Here is a 17,596-nt window from a genome sequence, read left to right as displayed (position 1 = left end):
AATAAACATATCCTTGAAGCTCAGGAGGAAGCTATGGTCTGTTGGGATGTCAGGTCTTCAGGCCTCATTTGTAGACACAGGGTTCATCACATCTCTCTCTGTGGAATGTCAGTGTCCTCACTGAAGAGACTGTCACCAGAGTGTCTTGGAGGAAGATCTGCAGCCATGCCATGACACCACAGAAACACTTGTCATCAGGGGAGGAGCTCAGTGGTACAGAGTGGGCACACTGTGTGGGAGACCCAGATCTCTTTCCTGGTGAGGTTAAAGACCAAAGCCAATCAGACTAGCCAAACGCCGGCTAAGGGATTCACAAAGTGCTATGGTTGGATTCCTAACTGTCCCCAAAGGTGCATGTGGCTAGCACTTGCTCCCCAAGCTCCTGGCCTCTTTCTCTCACCCTCATTTGCTTCCTTGCCATGACAAGAATTGTTCTGCTCAGTCATGGGATTCCTCCATGACATGCTGCTGCACTAATGATGTAGCCACTGATCTCATAGGCTAGAGTTTCTGGAACTATGGGCCCAAGTAAACCTTTTTACTTTATGAGTTGATTCTCTCAGTTATCTGTTATAATGTCAGAAAGCTGACTAACACAATCCACAGTGTGACACATTCAGAACATCAAGGTCGAGAATCGGAAGCAACATTCATGAGGCAGCAGCCGGGTGATTCAGATCACAAGTGGCTGTGGCTGTGTGGTAAATATTTAAAAAGCAGAAACAAATGAGTCACAGCATTGGTAGCTATCCTAACAAAAGCTCTTTGGGGCCTTGACACCCGTGGGGGCATCTCTGAATCTTGAGGTCTAGAAAGTGCCTCCTCTTGTCCCTGTTATCCAGTGAAAACTCACCCCTGCCCCATGATGTCCTATTTTGAGAACTTTCCCTACAAGATAGTTGCACAGTGATGGAATATAGTGGTCACTCCAGGGCCCTGAAGACACCCAAGGTCACCTGTGTCCTGCAGCCCTGTCTAGGGACCTACACCTCCCATCCCCGGGAAGTCCCAGGTCTGTCTTGTTCTGTGCTTGCCTGCAGCTGTCACCAGTGACCATGAAGGAGGCTGTGACTGTTACATCCAAGGCAGTGTGACCATTAAGACCGGCTCTGTGGAGGCACAGACAGCTCTGAAGAAACGGCAGCTGCACACCACCTGGGAGGAGGGCCTAGCCCTGCCCCTGGGTGAGGATGAGCTGCCCACAGCCACCCTAACACTCACCCTGCGCACCTGTGACCGCTTCTCCCGCCATAGTGTGATTGGGGAACTCCGCCTGAGCCTAGATGGAGCATCTGTGCCCCTGGGGGCAGCACAGTGGGGTGAGCTGAAGACCACAGCAAAGGTAGGGCTTTATAGACCATCGAGGGAAAGCTGGCTGGCAGAGGGTGGGAGCAGAACACTGAGATGGAGAAACAAGGCTCAGAGACATTCTCATCTCAGACAAAGGGCAACGTGGGCTCCTGATCAGAGTCTACGGCAGATTTGTGGCCCAGAACTTGGGATTCCTGGCACCTGTTCCAAGCGGTGCCTCTTACCCCTGCCACCACTTCCATGCTATCTATGGCAGAGTTGCCCTCACCTAAATCCAGTCATGGTTCTTATGCTTCTCTCAAGCTTTGCCCTGTGGAAGTGAGCAGAGGAAGGAAGCACAGAGCCCCTCTGCCCTCACAGTATGCAGACCCAAGGCAAACTGATACAGCTGACTGCCGGCAGCTGGTGTGAGACAGGTGTTACAGCCTGAGATAGCAGAGCAGAGCCTATGCGTGCTCGGATGGAGAGTTCAGGGAGGCCTGGGAGGCAGGGGAGCCGACACTGACTCTAAATGAGGTACCTCGGTTCTATGAGGACCAGAGCAAAGTCAGTGGTCTGCACAGATACTGTTCTTGGCTGGTGTCTGCTGTGGAGGTTGCTGAGACCCTGGGCTCTTTGGGGAGGAAGCCATGTTCACCCACAGGCCATGACAGCATAGGGTCAAGGCGGGACAGGGATTGTGTATAAGTCCTCAGTGTCCATCCAAGAGCCTGCCCCGGAGCAGCCTCCAGGGAACTTCTGATAATGACCTGTCAATTAGCTGTTGTATAGCACTAAGATGTTTCCAACCTTTTGACATTGGGACATGATGTTTTCGTTTACAAAGGTCATTATCAAGAACCATGAAATCAAGTTTTATAAAAAAGAAAGTTACAAAATAATCTTAGAGTGTTTTAAGTAAGTCTATGGTTTTGCACTGGGCAACATGCACAACAATCTTTGGACCATGAGGCTACATACAGTCATGGAACCCAGGCTAAACCAGTCTGGATCTGCTGTCAGGGCCCACAAAGTTGTAAGCCTTTCCCACAACCCTTTCTGGATAAAGCAAGTTGCCAACCTGCCCACGGAGACACCATTTCTGTGCACCCATCTCAGTGGCTCAGCTCAGGGAGACATCTTCCTTCTAGTCTTTGCTGCCCAACCCAGGCAGGTGAGGGCAGCACTGTGACCACCTTCTCTACACACAGGGGAAACTGAGGCTGATCTGATTTGGAATCTACACAGCATTGGCAGACCAGACAGGGCAGATAGCTCAGCCTCAATGGCATAATCTCCTGACTCATCCTGGGTGCTTTTCTCAACTGCCACGCACCTGCCAGAGGAGGTGACAGGCAGGGGTCTTTCCTCTGCAAGCCTGGACTACAGGACAGAGAGAGCTTCTCTTTGGGTCATCATTTCTTCTGGGCCCCATTTTCCTGTTTGTTTGGTTTTTGTTGTTGTTTGCCCCCCCCCCACCTTTTTCCCTTAGCTTAGTAAATTGGTAGGAAAAGCTACAGCCATCCTTTGAGACCTGCTGTCCCAATGTCTACTTTCTAATTGGTATGTGATTTGGGATGCATGTGGGGTCACAGACAGGGCCCCTGATGGGAAAGAAGACATGTAGGCTTATTAAACTGATGAGCTGGCCTTTTCTGGAATTTAGGAGGTTCCCCTACCAGGCATGGGTGTTTCAGTAACACCCAAGAAGGGCTGAAACACACCTCACAGAGACAGAAATCCTGGGTGTCTTGCCTGTTTCTGTCCATTCCCCAGAAGACAGCAATCACTCATTCACAAGCACCTCACCTAACCCCTACTGTGTCCCAGGCAGCATGCCACAGCTGCAGCGGAGTCCTGTCGTCAGGCTCATCCATCTTAATGTCATCACTCTTGCTGCAGCTGTCACCACTCCACAGATAGCCAGGCGCATCTCTTTCCCTCCGGGCAGTGTCGGGGGCAGCATCAAGCTCCAGGCCAGGTCAGGAAGCCCCACCCAGATGGAGAATGAAGGCTGATTTGAAGCTGGTGAAAAGATCTGCAGTTATTGCAATTCAGATTTTTTTTTCTTTTCTGGGATTGAATGGGTTAACAGAGGTGGCAGCAGTGCCCTAGTTCCAGCCGGAAGACATTTAGCCAAAAGTGGCATGTGCGTCATTACAGACAACAGAGCACCCCACTCTGAGGGCAGCTTGGAGTGATTCATTGGGCATCTGAGAGAAAAGGGGGTGGAGAGAGACAGGAGAAAGGAGAAGAAAGGGGCTGCTTTCACTTGGGGGTCTCTGAGCATCTGAACCTGGTCAGGTGTTACTGTGGTTCTCTTGTATGACAGCATCCACAAGGCTGGTCCTGGCTTTCACTCACACACATGAGAGAAAGCTCTGCAAAGATGCCGGCCTGCTCTATGAGGAGCAGAGGGCTCAGGCTGGTCATCCATAACCACAGCCCAGACCAGCTTTGGAGCGCTGTCCAGGGCTATGATTTTAGCACCTGTTCCAGACCTCTATTGTAAAATGAGAGCACTAGGAGATACTGTCCGCCTAGGAAGCTAGAGCAGTGACCTGGGACTTGGGCTCCCTTAGAGCAGACTTCACAGGAGTCTCAGATTTGCTGCCATAGCTACTGACCCTGGTGGTAACAAGTCCCACTTGGCTCTCCTGCTAGAATGAGAATTCAGTGCCTTTCTCAAGGTCATTGCCAAGATGAAGAGAGATGTCTGCAATTTTTCTGGCAAACATTTATTTTGTGTTCAGAGCATGCCTGGTACCAGGGGTGTGCAATGAACCTGCAGTCTAGTGGGACAGGAAACATACTTGCATGGATTCAGTGTGCTTGTCAAATAGAACTGCACATGTGTCATCCCAAGATTCCCTGAGACTTCCTGATCAGTTTGTCATGTGACTAGCCACCTATAGCTGATTAAATTCTGCTGGAATCTCAAGTGCAAGGCCTGCCTCTGGGCATCTCAGCAGACCAGGCTTGACCACCGGCTGCCTCAAGGGTCCAATTAGCAAAGGCATGAAGGGGCAGAGCAGGAATCTTGTTGCCCACACTACATCAGGAATGTGGCATGTCTAGCAACACTCTAGAATGCTGTCTGCCTCCCTGTCCTGACAGGAGCTCCAAGATGACACAATAATGGCACTTGTGGGGATGAAGGTGTGGGTGGCATTTTCTTGCTTCTATCACTACTGCTTTGTGGGGTTCAGTTCCCAACATAAGGTAATGGCCTGCAGGTTCCCCAATTCTTAGAACCTGAAACAACTCAAAAACGGAGAAAAGATTACAGGAACAAACGACAGTCAATTAGGATGGAGAACTGGCTCCTCCCTCAAGAGCAAAGGACAATTTCAAAAGAGTCCCTGGGGAAGAATGAGCCATTGGGGGTCATGGTAGAGACTCTTGTCCTGGATGACAGACGTGCTCTGAGACAGAGGGTGTGCTTTGAACACACAGCAGGCTTCCACTAACCATAGCTGAGTCCTGTGCAAGTGTGACTGAAGGAGGTAAAGGGCTCTGTGACCACTCACAGTGACCTCAGTATTTGGGTGGGGAAAGGGCTCCCTGAATCCCTTCACTGTGCAGCAAGAAAGGACAGGCTACTAAAGCTGTGCCACAGAGCAGGGAAAGGTTCCTCAAAGGACATGGCAACATTTTACACTCCAGCAGGAGGTTGCTAGGGGACACTGTAAATCAGCATAGGGGGTGGGTGGAGCACCTAGAGGAGCTTCCTAGAGGATCCGTATCTCCTTGGACTACACCCCCTGGCTCCTGTTGGTGAATCCAGTCCTTGTGAGCATGAGGACAGCCACTTTCTTGGTGATGTTGGCCTGCAAAGCTGGAGTTACCTCTTCAAGCAAAGAAATTGACAACTTGGGGCTGGGGAAATGGCTCAGCAATTGAGAGCTCCTACCACTCCTAAAGAGGATCCAAGTTCCATCACGCACATTAGGTGACACACAGCTACCTGTAACCCCAGCTTCGAGGGATCTGTTGACCTGCACTCACACATGCACATACTCACACAGAGACATACATATAAACATATGCTTAAAAATAAGTAAAATCAAGGTGAAAAAGAAATAACTCTCTACTCACCCAGGAGCCTGAATCTAAAACTGGGGTTCCTAGGACCCTAGAGTTCTACTAAGGTACCCCCAGAGTCTAAGAAAAAGAGAGGAGCCCCTGATTTCTGCCCTCAATGTAGCCTGCATTGGAGGCTATTTTCTGTTTATAAATTAGATTTAAAGGGATAGCATGTGCCAGAGTGTGGTAGCTCATGCCTAATTCCAGGACTCTAGAAGGAGCGGCAGGTGAACCTCTGTGAGTTTGAGGTCAGCTTGATGTTCATAGTGAGTTTTGGGCCAGCCAGGGTTATGTAGTGAGACACTATAAATAAATAAATAAATAAACGAATAAATAAATAAGAAAGAAAAGAAAAGAAACAAAAAAAAAAAAAAAACACAGAAAAATAACATATGGTCGTCCAAGATTCCTGATGACACACATGTCAGTCCCCTTCCTCTGGACCCTGCTGCCTTGTGCAATGGTAGATAAACTAACCTTAGGTGAATGGATCCTGCAATATTTGTGGGTTATGAGGGCAGTGTGACTCAAGTCTCAGCTTCAGCTGATGGGTCAGAAGCCAGACTCCAGTGCAATCCCCTGCCTTCCTGCTTTCAGGAGCCATCTGCAGGGACTGGGGAGGTCCTTCTGTCAATCAGCTATCTCCCAGCTGCCAATCGCCTCCTGGTGGTGCTGATTAAAGCCAAGAACCTCCACTCCAATCAATCAAAGGAACTTCTGGGCAAGGGTAAGTGAGGCTGCAAGGGGACAGGCAGGGTGCCCCAGCTCTAGGATGCATGCAGAAGGCAGTGGTACCTGGGATAAAATGGAGATGGGAGAACAAGGGGATGATAGGAGTCCAGTTGTGGAGTCACTGTCAGCATCTGTTGCCCAGGATACACTAGTCAGTTCTGACAGACACACTGATGCTTTTAAATTCTCTCACATCTCTGCTACATGCGCCCACTTTTTCTCTGCCCCAAGCCTTGACCAAATGCTCCCATACACACCTGCTGAGCATGGGTGACAGCAGCTGATGTGTGGCTATGGGGGTAAAGTCTAAGGCCTAAGGAGCCTATAGCATGGATGCCTACATAAGCTTCTTCATAAAAGGCTGTAGGTTTTGGGTTGCCTTCTGATACCTGGGCACAGGTCCCTAGCCATGGGGACCAAGCAGACACTCCTAACAAAGCAAGAAAGCAGCAAGGATGAGCTGGGCCATAATTGCACACAAAGCAAGATCTCAATAACCCAGAAACCACACACACACACACACACACACACACACACACACACATATATATATATATATGTACATATATATGTGTTACAAAACAGCTTCACCTGTGCATTCCTAACAGGTCTTGGGCAAATTAAAGCAGAAGGACTGTTGCAGTCCTGAGCCATAGGTCAGAGGTGGATGCCTTGCGCTTCATCCCTTCCAGTCAATTCTGTCTTGCTTTTTTTTTTTTTTTTTTTTTTTTTTTTGTAAATAGATCCCATTAGGACCATTACAGAAGAGCACTTTGTGTTTGAAATATCTCTGTAGAAATAACAAACTAACCACCCAGGGGCGATAACGATAGCAATAAATACAAAGTAACAATTATTCTCACATTAGTTTGGGCAACCTTGACTAATGAAAACAAAATGTCCTAAGCTGTGGAAGCTTGCCTGCTGACTTGGGATTTCCTGGGGACTTGAGCCCAGGGAGCCTGCCTTCACCCTAGGAAATCCAGGTCCTCAAGTAAAACTTAGAATAAGACACAAGTGACCAGAACTCAGCCAGCTGGTGGGGAGGGGTCACTCACCATTTTAAAAACGGACACAAAGGCTTGAATAGAGAATGAAGAAGATGAGGAGGGAGAACACTGATTTTTTTTCTGGTCTGATTGGAAATTGAACTGGAGGACACCTAAGCCGTGTCCCTGACTTGGTTTGGCAAGTCACTTAGAAGGGCTTATGGCCAAGATGGTTCCCCAGAAGCCCTCTGACATGCCCATGTCTGAGTCACCCACTGACTTCCATTGTTTTGTGACAGATTATGTATCTCTAATCGAAATGTCCCAAATCCAATAAATGCCAACATCTGAATGCTCCTGACCACTAGTGGAGAATTCTACTCCTAAACACTTGGATTTATGTTGTGTAAAAGAATTTTCAAGCTGTGTGCATAAGATGCTTGTGAAACTAGGGCTGTAGGTCTGGAATCCTAGCTACTGTGAAGGCAGGAAGACCTCAAGTTCCAGGCCTGCCTGGGTTGCAGAGGAAGTTTAAGACCAGCTGGAATGATATAGTGCAACTCTGTTCCAAAATCAAAAAGAAAAAGAAAGCTGGAGATTTTGCTCAGTGGTAGAATGCTTGCTTAGTGTGTGTAAGGCCCTAGGTTCAAGAAAAAAATAATCATTAAATGAATTTTATACTTGCATTTGAGTCCCATCCCCAAGGTATTTTCTAAAATATATATGCAAATATTCCCCAAGTCTGAAAAACACCCCAAATCTGTAAGGTTTATGGTCCCAAACCTTACATGTACTCAACCTGTATGCACAGTCTCTCACATTCTAGTGTAAGTTACAGATGTGACAACTTTGTCGGCACTTGTAGTCAGATTCCTAAATCTAGACCAGTGCCTGCCCTTTAGTAGATACTTAATACCTGATGATCACTCATCAGGCATGATCCAGTGGAGGTATATTCCAGGTGCCATCAGACCCTAGCAGCTCACACCCCACCATACACAGACTTTCTTTCCTCTTTACCCTTCCCCAGATGTCTCTGTCAAGGTAACCTTGAAGCACCAGGCTCAGAAGCTGAAGAAGAAACAGACAAAACGGGCCAAGCACAAGATCAACCCTGTGTGGAATGAGATGATCATGTTTGAGCTACCAGATGACCTGCTGCGGGCATCCAGTGTGGAGCTGGAGGTGCTGGGCCAGGGAGAGGAGGGCCCGAGCTGTGAGCTGGGCCATTGCAGCCTAGGTCTGCATGCCTCTGGCTCTGAGCGCAGCCACTGGGAGGAGATGCTAAAAAACCCACGCCGCCAGATTGCCATGTGGCACCAACTGCACATGTAGTCAGCTGCTGGCCACCAACCTTGACCTTCTTGGGCATAGTCATCCTCCAGGCTCAGATGTCAGTCATCCTCTCAAGTCCCGGTCCACATGCCTACACCCAAAGACATGTAGCCCTGTTGGCTGAATCCAGGCCCTCATTCCTCTCTTTCAATATTCCCAATACTAAAAAGCCAGCAGAGTCACCAGGCAGTGAGCGGGACTGGCACATCAGGGTCACTCAGAAGACTGTGTCTTGATCATCTGTATTATGGAAAAAGATGTGTGTCAGGTACACTCTGTGGGCAGTCCTGGCTCACTTTAGTCTAAAGCATTAGTTCTCAACCTGTGAGTCCTGACCCCTTTGGTAAACCTCTATCTCCAAAAATCTTTACATTATGATTCACAACAGTAGCAAAATTAGTTACGAAGTAGAAATGAACATGATTTTATGGTTGGAGGTCACCATAACATGAGTTATGTTAAAGAGTCTCACCATTAAGGAGGTTGAGAACCAATGGCTGGCCAGTCAGTCCTTAGGCCACTGGGGGTCATGCCACATTGATGCTCTGAGTGGAATACATGGGCCATCTATCCTTAACAAGTATTGGACACCTGTAGTAGAGTAGGAGGGGCTGTGCCTGATGAGATTCCTTCTACACTATTCAGACAGTTGTTCCAACCTTGTCCTCCAGGAGCCCCACACCAGGGCAGTGTGAAGAAAGGAACTCTCTGCTTACTTTAATTCCCCCCTTTTCTATTTTTACTATTTGTATCCCACTCTGGAAATGTATTGTGTGCTTTGACTCTTTTATTTAAGAAATCAGGGTGGGTTTTTGTTTGCTTTTTAACATACCTAAGGAACCCTTTCCCTGACAAGTCTGGGGTGGTTGCCACATTCTGAGGGGTAGCTGACATGTCCACCAGTGTCCCCCTCACCCTCAGCTGACTCTGTGGGACAGACCCGTCCTTCTCAGTGTGCCTGTACTTCAGGAAGAAGCAGCTCTGAGCTTGGTCTGTTCCATCTGGCTGAGTGAATGACAGGGTGGAATGACAACTTAAAGAGGAAATGTGGCCTCTCTCCAGTTTAGGGGACACGTCTCTTCAACTGGAAAATAATAAGAAGCTAAGTTTGGAAATATCTGCCTCAGTTGGTATTTCCAATAGATGCCCCTCCTGGGAATTAAATGTAAGTGGCTGCAGGCTTAGCTACCTGTGAGCAAAATTCAGGTTGCCAGTTACTTCCTTGCTCTGCAGCGCCCTAGTGTGGCCATCTGTAGCACAGCACTGATATGATGGGAGCCTGCTAGACTAATTTCAGAAGACAAGCAGTTGTCCCTGCTCACCTGATGGCACTTCCTAACTCCTCTCATGACTGTGGTCTCTCTCTAAAACTTCTGTAAATTACTCAGAGGTATCAGATGGATGAATCAAGAACCTTCCATCACCCTTTAAAACGGCTTTGCTTGTTTCCAGCCATGCTTGTAAGTTGCCTCTGAATCAGCTGAAATTTGTGAACAGTTGGGATCAGTGGGAAGGAAACTAAGTCTTTGCCAGGGAACACTTTCTGGCAAGAGACTCAAGCTGAGGCGAAAATAAAGCGAGAGGCCATTTCAGGCTGGGCTGTTGCTGAGCAGATAGGAGTTCACCCTCAGTTCTCCTTGAGTTCCTTCCTAATGTTAACTAGGTATCTATCTGTTGAGTGTTTGCCCACCAAGACCTTGCATATGTCTGTCCATTCTGATTGAGATGACTCTAGGGACAAGTGGTGAATAATCCATCACCTTAATGGAAACAACAGATAGCAGGAGTCGGGAGAGTAGCTCTGTCGAGCTGCTCTCAGCTGCCGCTCTGGGGGAAGACGGCAGTCTCCGAACTGAACTGAAGTGGGAATCTTTGGAGGGGAAAGTTAGTCCTGTGGGGTGTTTCTGCCCTTGGTGTTTCCTGTTGTTACATGCTGCGTGTTCATTATGCAGTCCCAAATAAAAGCACAAAAAGACGCATGAGACATTGTGGTCACATGTCTGGTCACACTTTGGAACATAGATCTTGGCAGTGGGAAATAAATCATTTTCAAAGGGGTTAGCAGCCTGGTGCTTTTCTTTGTTCCTTTTCTTTAATATTTTAGATAAATAAGATTCAGGAAAAAATATTGTGAATTAAGACCCATGAACCACCACCAGCTTCAATGAACCTTGACAATTACAGTTGAATTCCCCTCTTGTGCCCTATGCTTAGAAGAGTGCACGCGCGCGCACACACACACACACACACACTCATGCATTACATATCTGGGATGAAATATCAGGTGGGCTCTTGTTACTCTTTAAGATTCTATCCAGTACCCCATCAGTGGAGGACTGAGGAAGGAGAGGGCAGCAAGGAGCAAAGGGCCTTATGGGATCCTGCTGCCCTAGGTCTTCTAGGTGACCTCAGTGATGGCATCTGGAGGGGGTATCTTGAGATTAAGCAAAGGATCAAGCCTGAATTTTATTTGTTTAGGTTTGTTTTGTTTTGTTTTTGAGGTTTTATCTTATTTTTGAGACAGGGTCTCTCTATGTAGTCCTGGCTCTGAGTCCTAGAACTCACTGTGTAGGGACTGGCTTTGAAATCACAGATATCTGCCTGCTTCTGCTCCTAGAGTGCTGGGATTAAATGGGTGCACCACCACAACTTTCTCAAAATGGAAGGTTCTTAACCAGGATAAATAGCCTCTAAAACAGTCATGTGATATTTTCACATGTGACTCCTTACTTTATACTTTCTACACCCATTATTACATGCTAATGGCAATGGGGACACATTTGTATTTCGGTAATAAAATGGGTTAAGGGGGCTTTATTCCATAGAGCCAAATATTATACATCATAATTCACAGGTAACTATGAAGACAGTCCACCTAAGCTGCAAACTAACATTTGGTGATGACTATATATGAAAGAGAAGTGGAGATCCTTGGTTACTGAATCAAGGGCTTTCCATTGGGGTGCCTTCAAAATAAACCACGCTGTGACAGGGAAATTAGCCTCTATCTGCAGCGCTGAGTCAGAGCTGAGACCCTGTAACCCTGTGGGACACTGTCTCTGGACACCATTACTTCCCCAAACTAGTCAATTGCCTCTGGGCCTCAGTGCCCATATCTATAAAATAAACTTGGACTTCATGACCCCAAGGCTCCTTCCATGGTTTAGACTGTGTCTTAGCTAGGGCTATTACTATGATGAAACATCAATAACCGAAAGCAACTTAGGGAGCAAAGGGTTTATAATTGGCTTACATATCTGAAGTCATGGTCCATTGAGGAAAGACAAGGCAGGAACCCAGAGGCAGGAACTTGTGCAGAGCCCATGGAGGATGCTGCTTACTTGCTGGGTCCCATGGCTTGCTCAGCCTGCTTTTATATAGAACCCAGGATCACCAGTCAGGGGGTGGCACTACATACAATGGCCTGGGCCCTCTCCATTAATCACTAATTAAGAAAATTCCCTACAGGCTTGCCTATAGCCTACAGATTGATCTTCTGGAGGCATTTTCTCGATTGAGGTTCCCTCCTCTCAGATGATTTTAGCTGTGTCAAGCTGGCTTAAAACTAGCCAACACAGACCAGTAACAACTTTGTTTTCACATATCTCATGTAAAAATAAAAGGAAACATACACAGGTGGGTGCCTGACCACTTTGCTCTGCATTGGATAAAGCTTTGTCAATTGCTGACTATCCCTCTGAAGGCTACTGGTGCTCCCCTGAACAATAGCATGGTACCCGAGGCTCAGAGGGAGTGGGGCTCATCTGTTTGATTGCTGCTGGGCACTGGTACTTAACCACCCAAGAGTTCATACTTTTTAGAGCCAGTTGGATGTCGCCATTTGGGAGATCCAATTTAGAGTACATTTTCATTTCCCTCCATAGCAGGCATCTGCCAGGGATAAAGCTGAGAGATGGAGAGGTTGGGTACTACCTTCGTGCTGGAGAATCTCCCACTCCCACACACACTCCTTGTCCTTTTCTTTTGCAGGTGAATCAGTACAGATGGTCCTTAGAAGGACCTGACCAGTTTTCCCCAGCCCAAGGTGAAGGAGTCAAGCCAATGTTAGTATTGGGAAACAGATATTGTGGAAACCAGTCTAGTGGTGACTGCTGTGATTAAAGCAGAGCTCCAATGGCTTCTGGTCTTTAGCTGAGCTTTGTCCCTTGTCAGAGTGGTCTCCAATACCCTGGCACTCCTTCCAGACAGCTTTTTGGCAAATGTGGGTGGCAAAAGCCCTACTTCAGAAACTCGGATGCCATCTAGTGAGGAGAACTTGCCCAAAGTAACAAATCAAATTTCTCTCCAGCCCTACCCCCAAGGATTCGGGCAAAGATGAGCAGATGCAAGCTGATGAAGAAAGTCCAGTGCTCTTTCTGAGGAAGGAATGGTAGTTCCCACTCAGGCTAAGGTATAGGCTATCCATTTCTCAGTAATACTAGGAGATGAGAACCAATTCTTCCTGTCACCCACTTCAACCTGATCAAAAAGGACACAACAATGAAACTGTTCAGTACTCTGTTTGAAGCAACTGAAGTAGACTGGGCTTTGTGATTTGCTCAAGGTTGTGTGCTTCTAAAGACTGGGGAATTTTAGTATGGTACTGTCTATCCCTAAAGTCAAGACTCATAAGATACATCCAGTAGCCATGTGTCCCCACTTGTAGGCCATAGTCCCTAAGTGTTACCTGGAACTACAGAGTCCAAACATGGCTAACCCAGAAAGAGCTGGGAAGATCTTTTTCCCCAAAGGGTATATGAGATGCTTGGTGATTTGGCTGGGACCCTGTCCAAGGCCAGGAACAAGGAGCATAGGCAAATTTGCCAACTGTGCACAACCTCTTGCTTTGCAGGAAAGGGACTGGGTCAAGGCCAGATACAGACAGAGATCAAATACAGGGCCATTCTGATTGCATGAAGAAACCAAGACAAACAGACAATGAGGGGGAAGCTAAGATTCCAGCTGTGGTCAGTACAGGCGCTGGAATTGGGCTCCTCTGAGGAGCTGCTCACAGGCCTTCATCCCTACAGCATGCACTGTCACCTGACCACTTGGTGACAGGCACTACCCACTGCAGAATTAAATGCTTCTACTTTTCCCTTATGGGCATTACTAAGGGTACACACACACACACACACACACACACACACACACACACACAGAGAGAGAGAGAGAGAGAGAGAGAGAGAGAGAGAGAGAGAGAGAGGGAGAGAGATATAAGTAGCCATGAATGTCACCTATTAAGAAAGTGGCATTTTGCCACAAGCTGCTGCCATGCTGGGAACAGCTGTCCCAAAGCGTAGGACTCAGGCTATCAACTGGGGTTCCTAGATAGATTAAAAAAAAAACATTGGCAGGGATTGGAGGACTGTGTGACCACTAAGTGAGGATGAGATGAGACAAGGAGGCAGGCAGGGGCTGGAGCACATGGGGATGATTTCCATTAGGAAAAGCATGTGCCATGCTAAGAGATCACCATGGCTAGATCTACGTTTGAAAGACTACCCTAGATGCTGTCATAGGAAGCTCTTCTGGCCTTCAGGCCACTAGCCAGGCTCCTGAGTCTTCTCTCTGGGGTGATTTCAACTTGTCCTTTGGAGCTTGGAGAGAAAAGTTAGGAGGAAGAGGGAAGAGGGATGGGAACAGAGTTTACCATATCTTCCAAGAGTCACTTTGTGCGGCCGGACTTCATAGGCAAGGGCAGGTGGAGGAGGTGTCTTTCCTTCCTTGCTTTCTGGTGACAAAATCATCATGTTCCAGAAACTTCTGCAATCCTGGGTTGGTTAAATCTGGAGGTGTTATATAATACTTTCCTCCTATTTGAAACATTCCATCCTAGCCAGAGGCTCCTTAAGATTCAGGAAATAAACAATTGTTCATGAAGTTCCTGAAACTGACTAGACTCACGAGGCCCCTCCCTGCCCAGGCTATTTAAACAGTAGTTGTTGACTGGACTCTGCAAGTTGCACATAAAGTTCCAGGGTTCCAGCTTTCATAAGTTGTCATCTGTGCTGGGATAGGCTTCTAGTGATACAACTTGCCTTCAAGTTATCCATGCTTCTGTAAGTAAGCCTTCACCCATACCCCTGTAAGGAACCCCAATAAAATTGTTACACCACGTTGGACTGTTGTTACTTTGGTCTGTCATTGGTTCCCTTTCTAAGATGAGAAAATATTTATTAATGTCTCCCCCCAAAATAGTATCACACAACACAATTGGTACCCAAACAGGGACTGACAAAACCATGGGTGAGCAGGGGTTTATGGCAGTAGTGGTGGTGGTGGCTGCATGGCCCCTGCAGCAGATGCTGTGACATAAAACTGAGGCTGACGGTTCGAAGGTGGAACACCTGTGAGGAAGTCCTCTATATGGTGGCCCTTCCCCCACGAGGACTGGAATGCTGCGCCTCCTTATGTAGTGGTGGTTGCAAGGTTCATGAGATGGTCAAAAGAATACACAACAAGGCTGAACTGCCTATGAGTGGAGAATCGTGGGAAGGAAATCCCAGGGTGGCCATCTTCCTCTGCATGATATGGAGTGACACTTCTCTTCAATGAATGGGGTCACCTTACCTTCCCTCCCCCACCCCAGATTATGTACTATAAAGTACACCCAAGTTAGATTGTTCACCTAGACTGGGGCCCTTTGATGGGAGATGTCATTCTGTATATGTTTCTCATACTGGTTAACAATAAAGCACTGTTGGCCAATAGGAAAGGAAGATAGGAGGGACTAGGAGACAAGGAGGAAATAGGAAGTAGGAAGGAGGGTCAAGATGGAGAATCTGGAGAGAATAGAACTGCTAGCCGCCTCTCGCTGGTAAGACCACGTGGAAATACATAGAAATGGGTTAATAATTAAGACAGAGCTAGCCGATAAGCAACTAGTAATGGGCCAACAGATTATATCAAATACAGAGTCCCGGTGTGCATTATTTGGGGCTGGTGGCGTGGCGGCAGGACAATACCAGGCAGCGGGCTGAAAAACAATACTCGTTACAGCCCTTTGTCAGCCAGACACGACTGATGGAAAGCAAGCACCGTAGTGCTAGTCTGGAGCCTGTCAGAACCCAGGGGCTGGCTCTAGCAATGGGCTTGGCAGGCTAGACTGACTGAAGGCCTTGGGTTTGAACTGAGCCAAGGAACACAATCCAGCCCCACCAAGACCATTAGGGGTGGGAGATGCACAGTGCCCCCATGTCAACAGCATGACGCCAGGATGAGGAGGCAGATGGATCAAGGAAAATGTCTGAGGATCATAGAAGGCTAAAAGGTACAGTGCCTCTCATTCATGTCACCATACCCAACACTGCTCTTTTGACTAAAGAACTGATCAAAAATCATGGGATCTTTTTATACTATATTGGGCCTTACTAACGTTTATTTCTATCACTCTCTTAGCTGTCCAAGACCAACTAGGCCTTCTTATCTAGGATGGATGACAGTGGGCCTTTAGAGACCCTGCCCACTCTCTGTAATGAAGGCTTTTGTTGCATAATACCAACCCTTGAGCATTTTTGGATTTGTGAAGATGTGTAAAAGATCAGTAGCAGCAACAAAGACACAGACATGTCATATAACGGGAATGAGAACACACAGGATTGAGTTGGATAAAAAGCTCAGAGTGGGGAGTTGTTGGCCAGGGAGGCCCCAGAGGCCCTCAAAATAATGCCATTGCCATTGCTGTTGGTTGTATGCCAGAACTGGATAAAATGACCCTATGGGTGAAGACAATGCATTGTCTGATTATAAGACATGGAGAGATAAGGCTGGCATTGACCTGAATATTCACTCCCTGTTGGCTTGTTTTTATAATGTTGGAAGGTATTGTGTAGCCTGCTAGGGGACAATTGCTAGCAATGGTCTTACTTGGCTGTGGACCCTGAACCTACACTATCATAGTAACACTAAGATGTGACTGCAGGTGCAGCAGTGGCATGAACCTTCTGTTTGGATTTAAGGCCCACACCACGGGAAGGAATTCATGTCTGATACAGCAATCTAGGACAAATACCTATGGCTGGGAAGGTCCCAGGACCCAGTAGGGAAACAATTGCTGCTGGGTTTTGTTACGTGGATGTGATATGACTTTGTTGAACTTTTCTCTAAACACTGTGTGTGCTTAGCGTAAGTCATAGGGCACTCCTGCCAGCTGCAATTGGTCATAAAAGGATGTTTCCTTTACAAGTGATGGTGGACTGGCAGAGCCTAATAACAACCAGTGAAGGCCCAAGAACAAGAGGCTGTTGCTGTGGCAGAGTAGCCCCAGGCTTAGACATCTACATCACTCTTCCAAGGTTCAAAGACACCACCCACAGGGAATAGAAAGATTGAGAGAACTAGAGAAAGGGGTTGAGTGCTGTGTAGTGATTTTCTCTAAATTGAAACATTGCATCCTGGATGGATATTCATTAGGGCTTGGCAGGTCCTAAAGAGAGGCTTCTTAAGACTCTGAAAATAACTCACAAGTCTCAGGAAGTTCCTGAAACTTAATCAGACTCCCAAGACTGGGTCCTCTCCAGTGTTGTATAAGTAATAAGGGCAGAATCACCTACTTGTTAGGTTGTTGCAAACTGCCAAGATATTGCTAGGGTCCCAGCATTCATGAGTCATCACTCATGTTGGAACAGGCTTTTGGTAATGTAGCTGTGAATTATCTGCTCGTCTAAGTAAGCCCTCACACACATTTCCTTGAGTAACCCCAATAAACACACTGGCTCACCAATATGGATTTCAGTGGAATCCTTACTTTGGTCTGTCACTGGATTGAGAAGATTTTGTCCACATCTCCCCAGAAATGGTGTCACATAACAGTTGCTAGGTGACTGGTATGAAGGTAATTGTGCTTCTGGGCAGAAAGGAAAATGTCTAATGCTAAGAAGGCGGAAGTTAGGAGAGAGGAAGAGAGAAGAGCACTGTGAGGATGTTGGATGGGGAGAGGGGCCAAGAGTGGGGGCCTCAGCATCACAAGAGGAAAACCCTGCATGTAGAGCAATGCCATTATTGACGATATGCCGAACTCCTTCTTCAAAAAGTGTGGTAAAAATAACTCCCACCAGTGTCATCAGCAAAGCACTCAGAAAAGGCCTTTCTAAGTGGGGGCCAAGCCTGCAAGTGGAGAGCCACCAGGGGCATTGACTGGTGCTTAACGCAGGAGAGCCAGA

General features: G+C 47.3%; 1 protein-coding gene across 1 annotated transcript in view; it reads left to right on the top strand.

The window, feature by feature from the left end:
- Window positions 1-8,477, top strand: part of Syt13 (synaptotagmin 13) — a 39,391-nt gene extending 30,914 nt beyond the window's left edge. Inside the window, exons 4-6 of the mRNA XM_051184150.1 lie at window positions 1,041-1,342; window positions 5,974-6,103; window positions 8,128-8,477. Coding sequence (XP_051040107.1) covers window positions 1,041-1,342; window positions 5,974-6,103; window positions 8,128-8,432 — 737 coding nt within the window. The 3' untranslated portion in view covers window positions 8,433-8,477. The remainder of the gene's footprint in view (window positions 1-1,040; window positions 1,343-5,973; window positions 6,104-8,127) is intronic.
- The last annotated feature ends 9,119 nt before the right edge of the window (window positions 8,478-17,596 follow it).

Source organism: Phodopus roborovskii, unplaced genomic scaffold (genome assembly GCF_943737965.1).
Source record: "Phodopus roborovskii unplaced genomic scaffold, PHOROB, whole genome shotgun sequence".
In the NCBI taxonomy this organism is placed as follows: Eukaryota; Metazoa; Chordata; class Mammalia; order Rodentia; family Cricetidae; genus Phodopus; species Phodopus roborovskii.
Note: the sequence above shows the minus strand (reverse complement) of the source record. Positions and strands in the feature narration are given on the sequence as shown.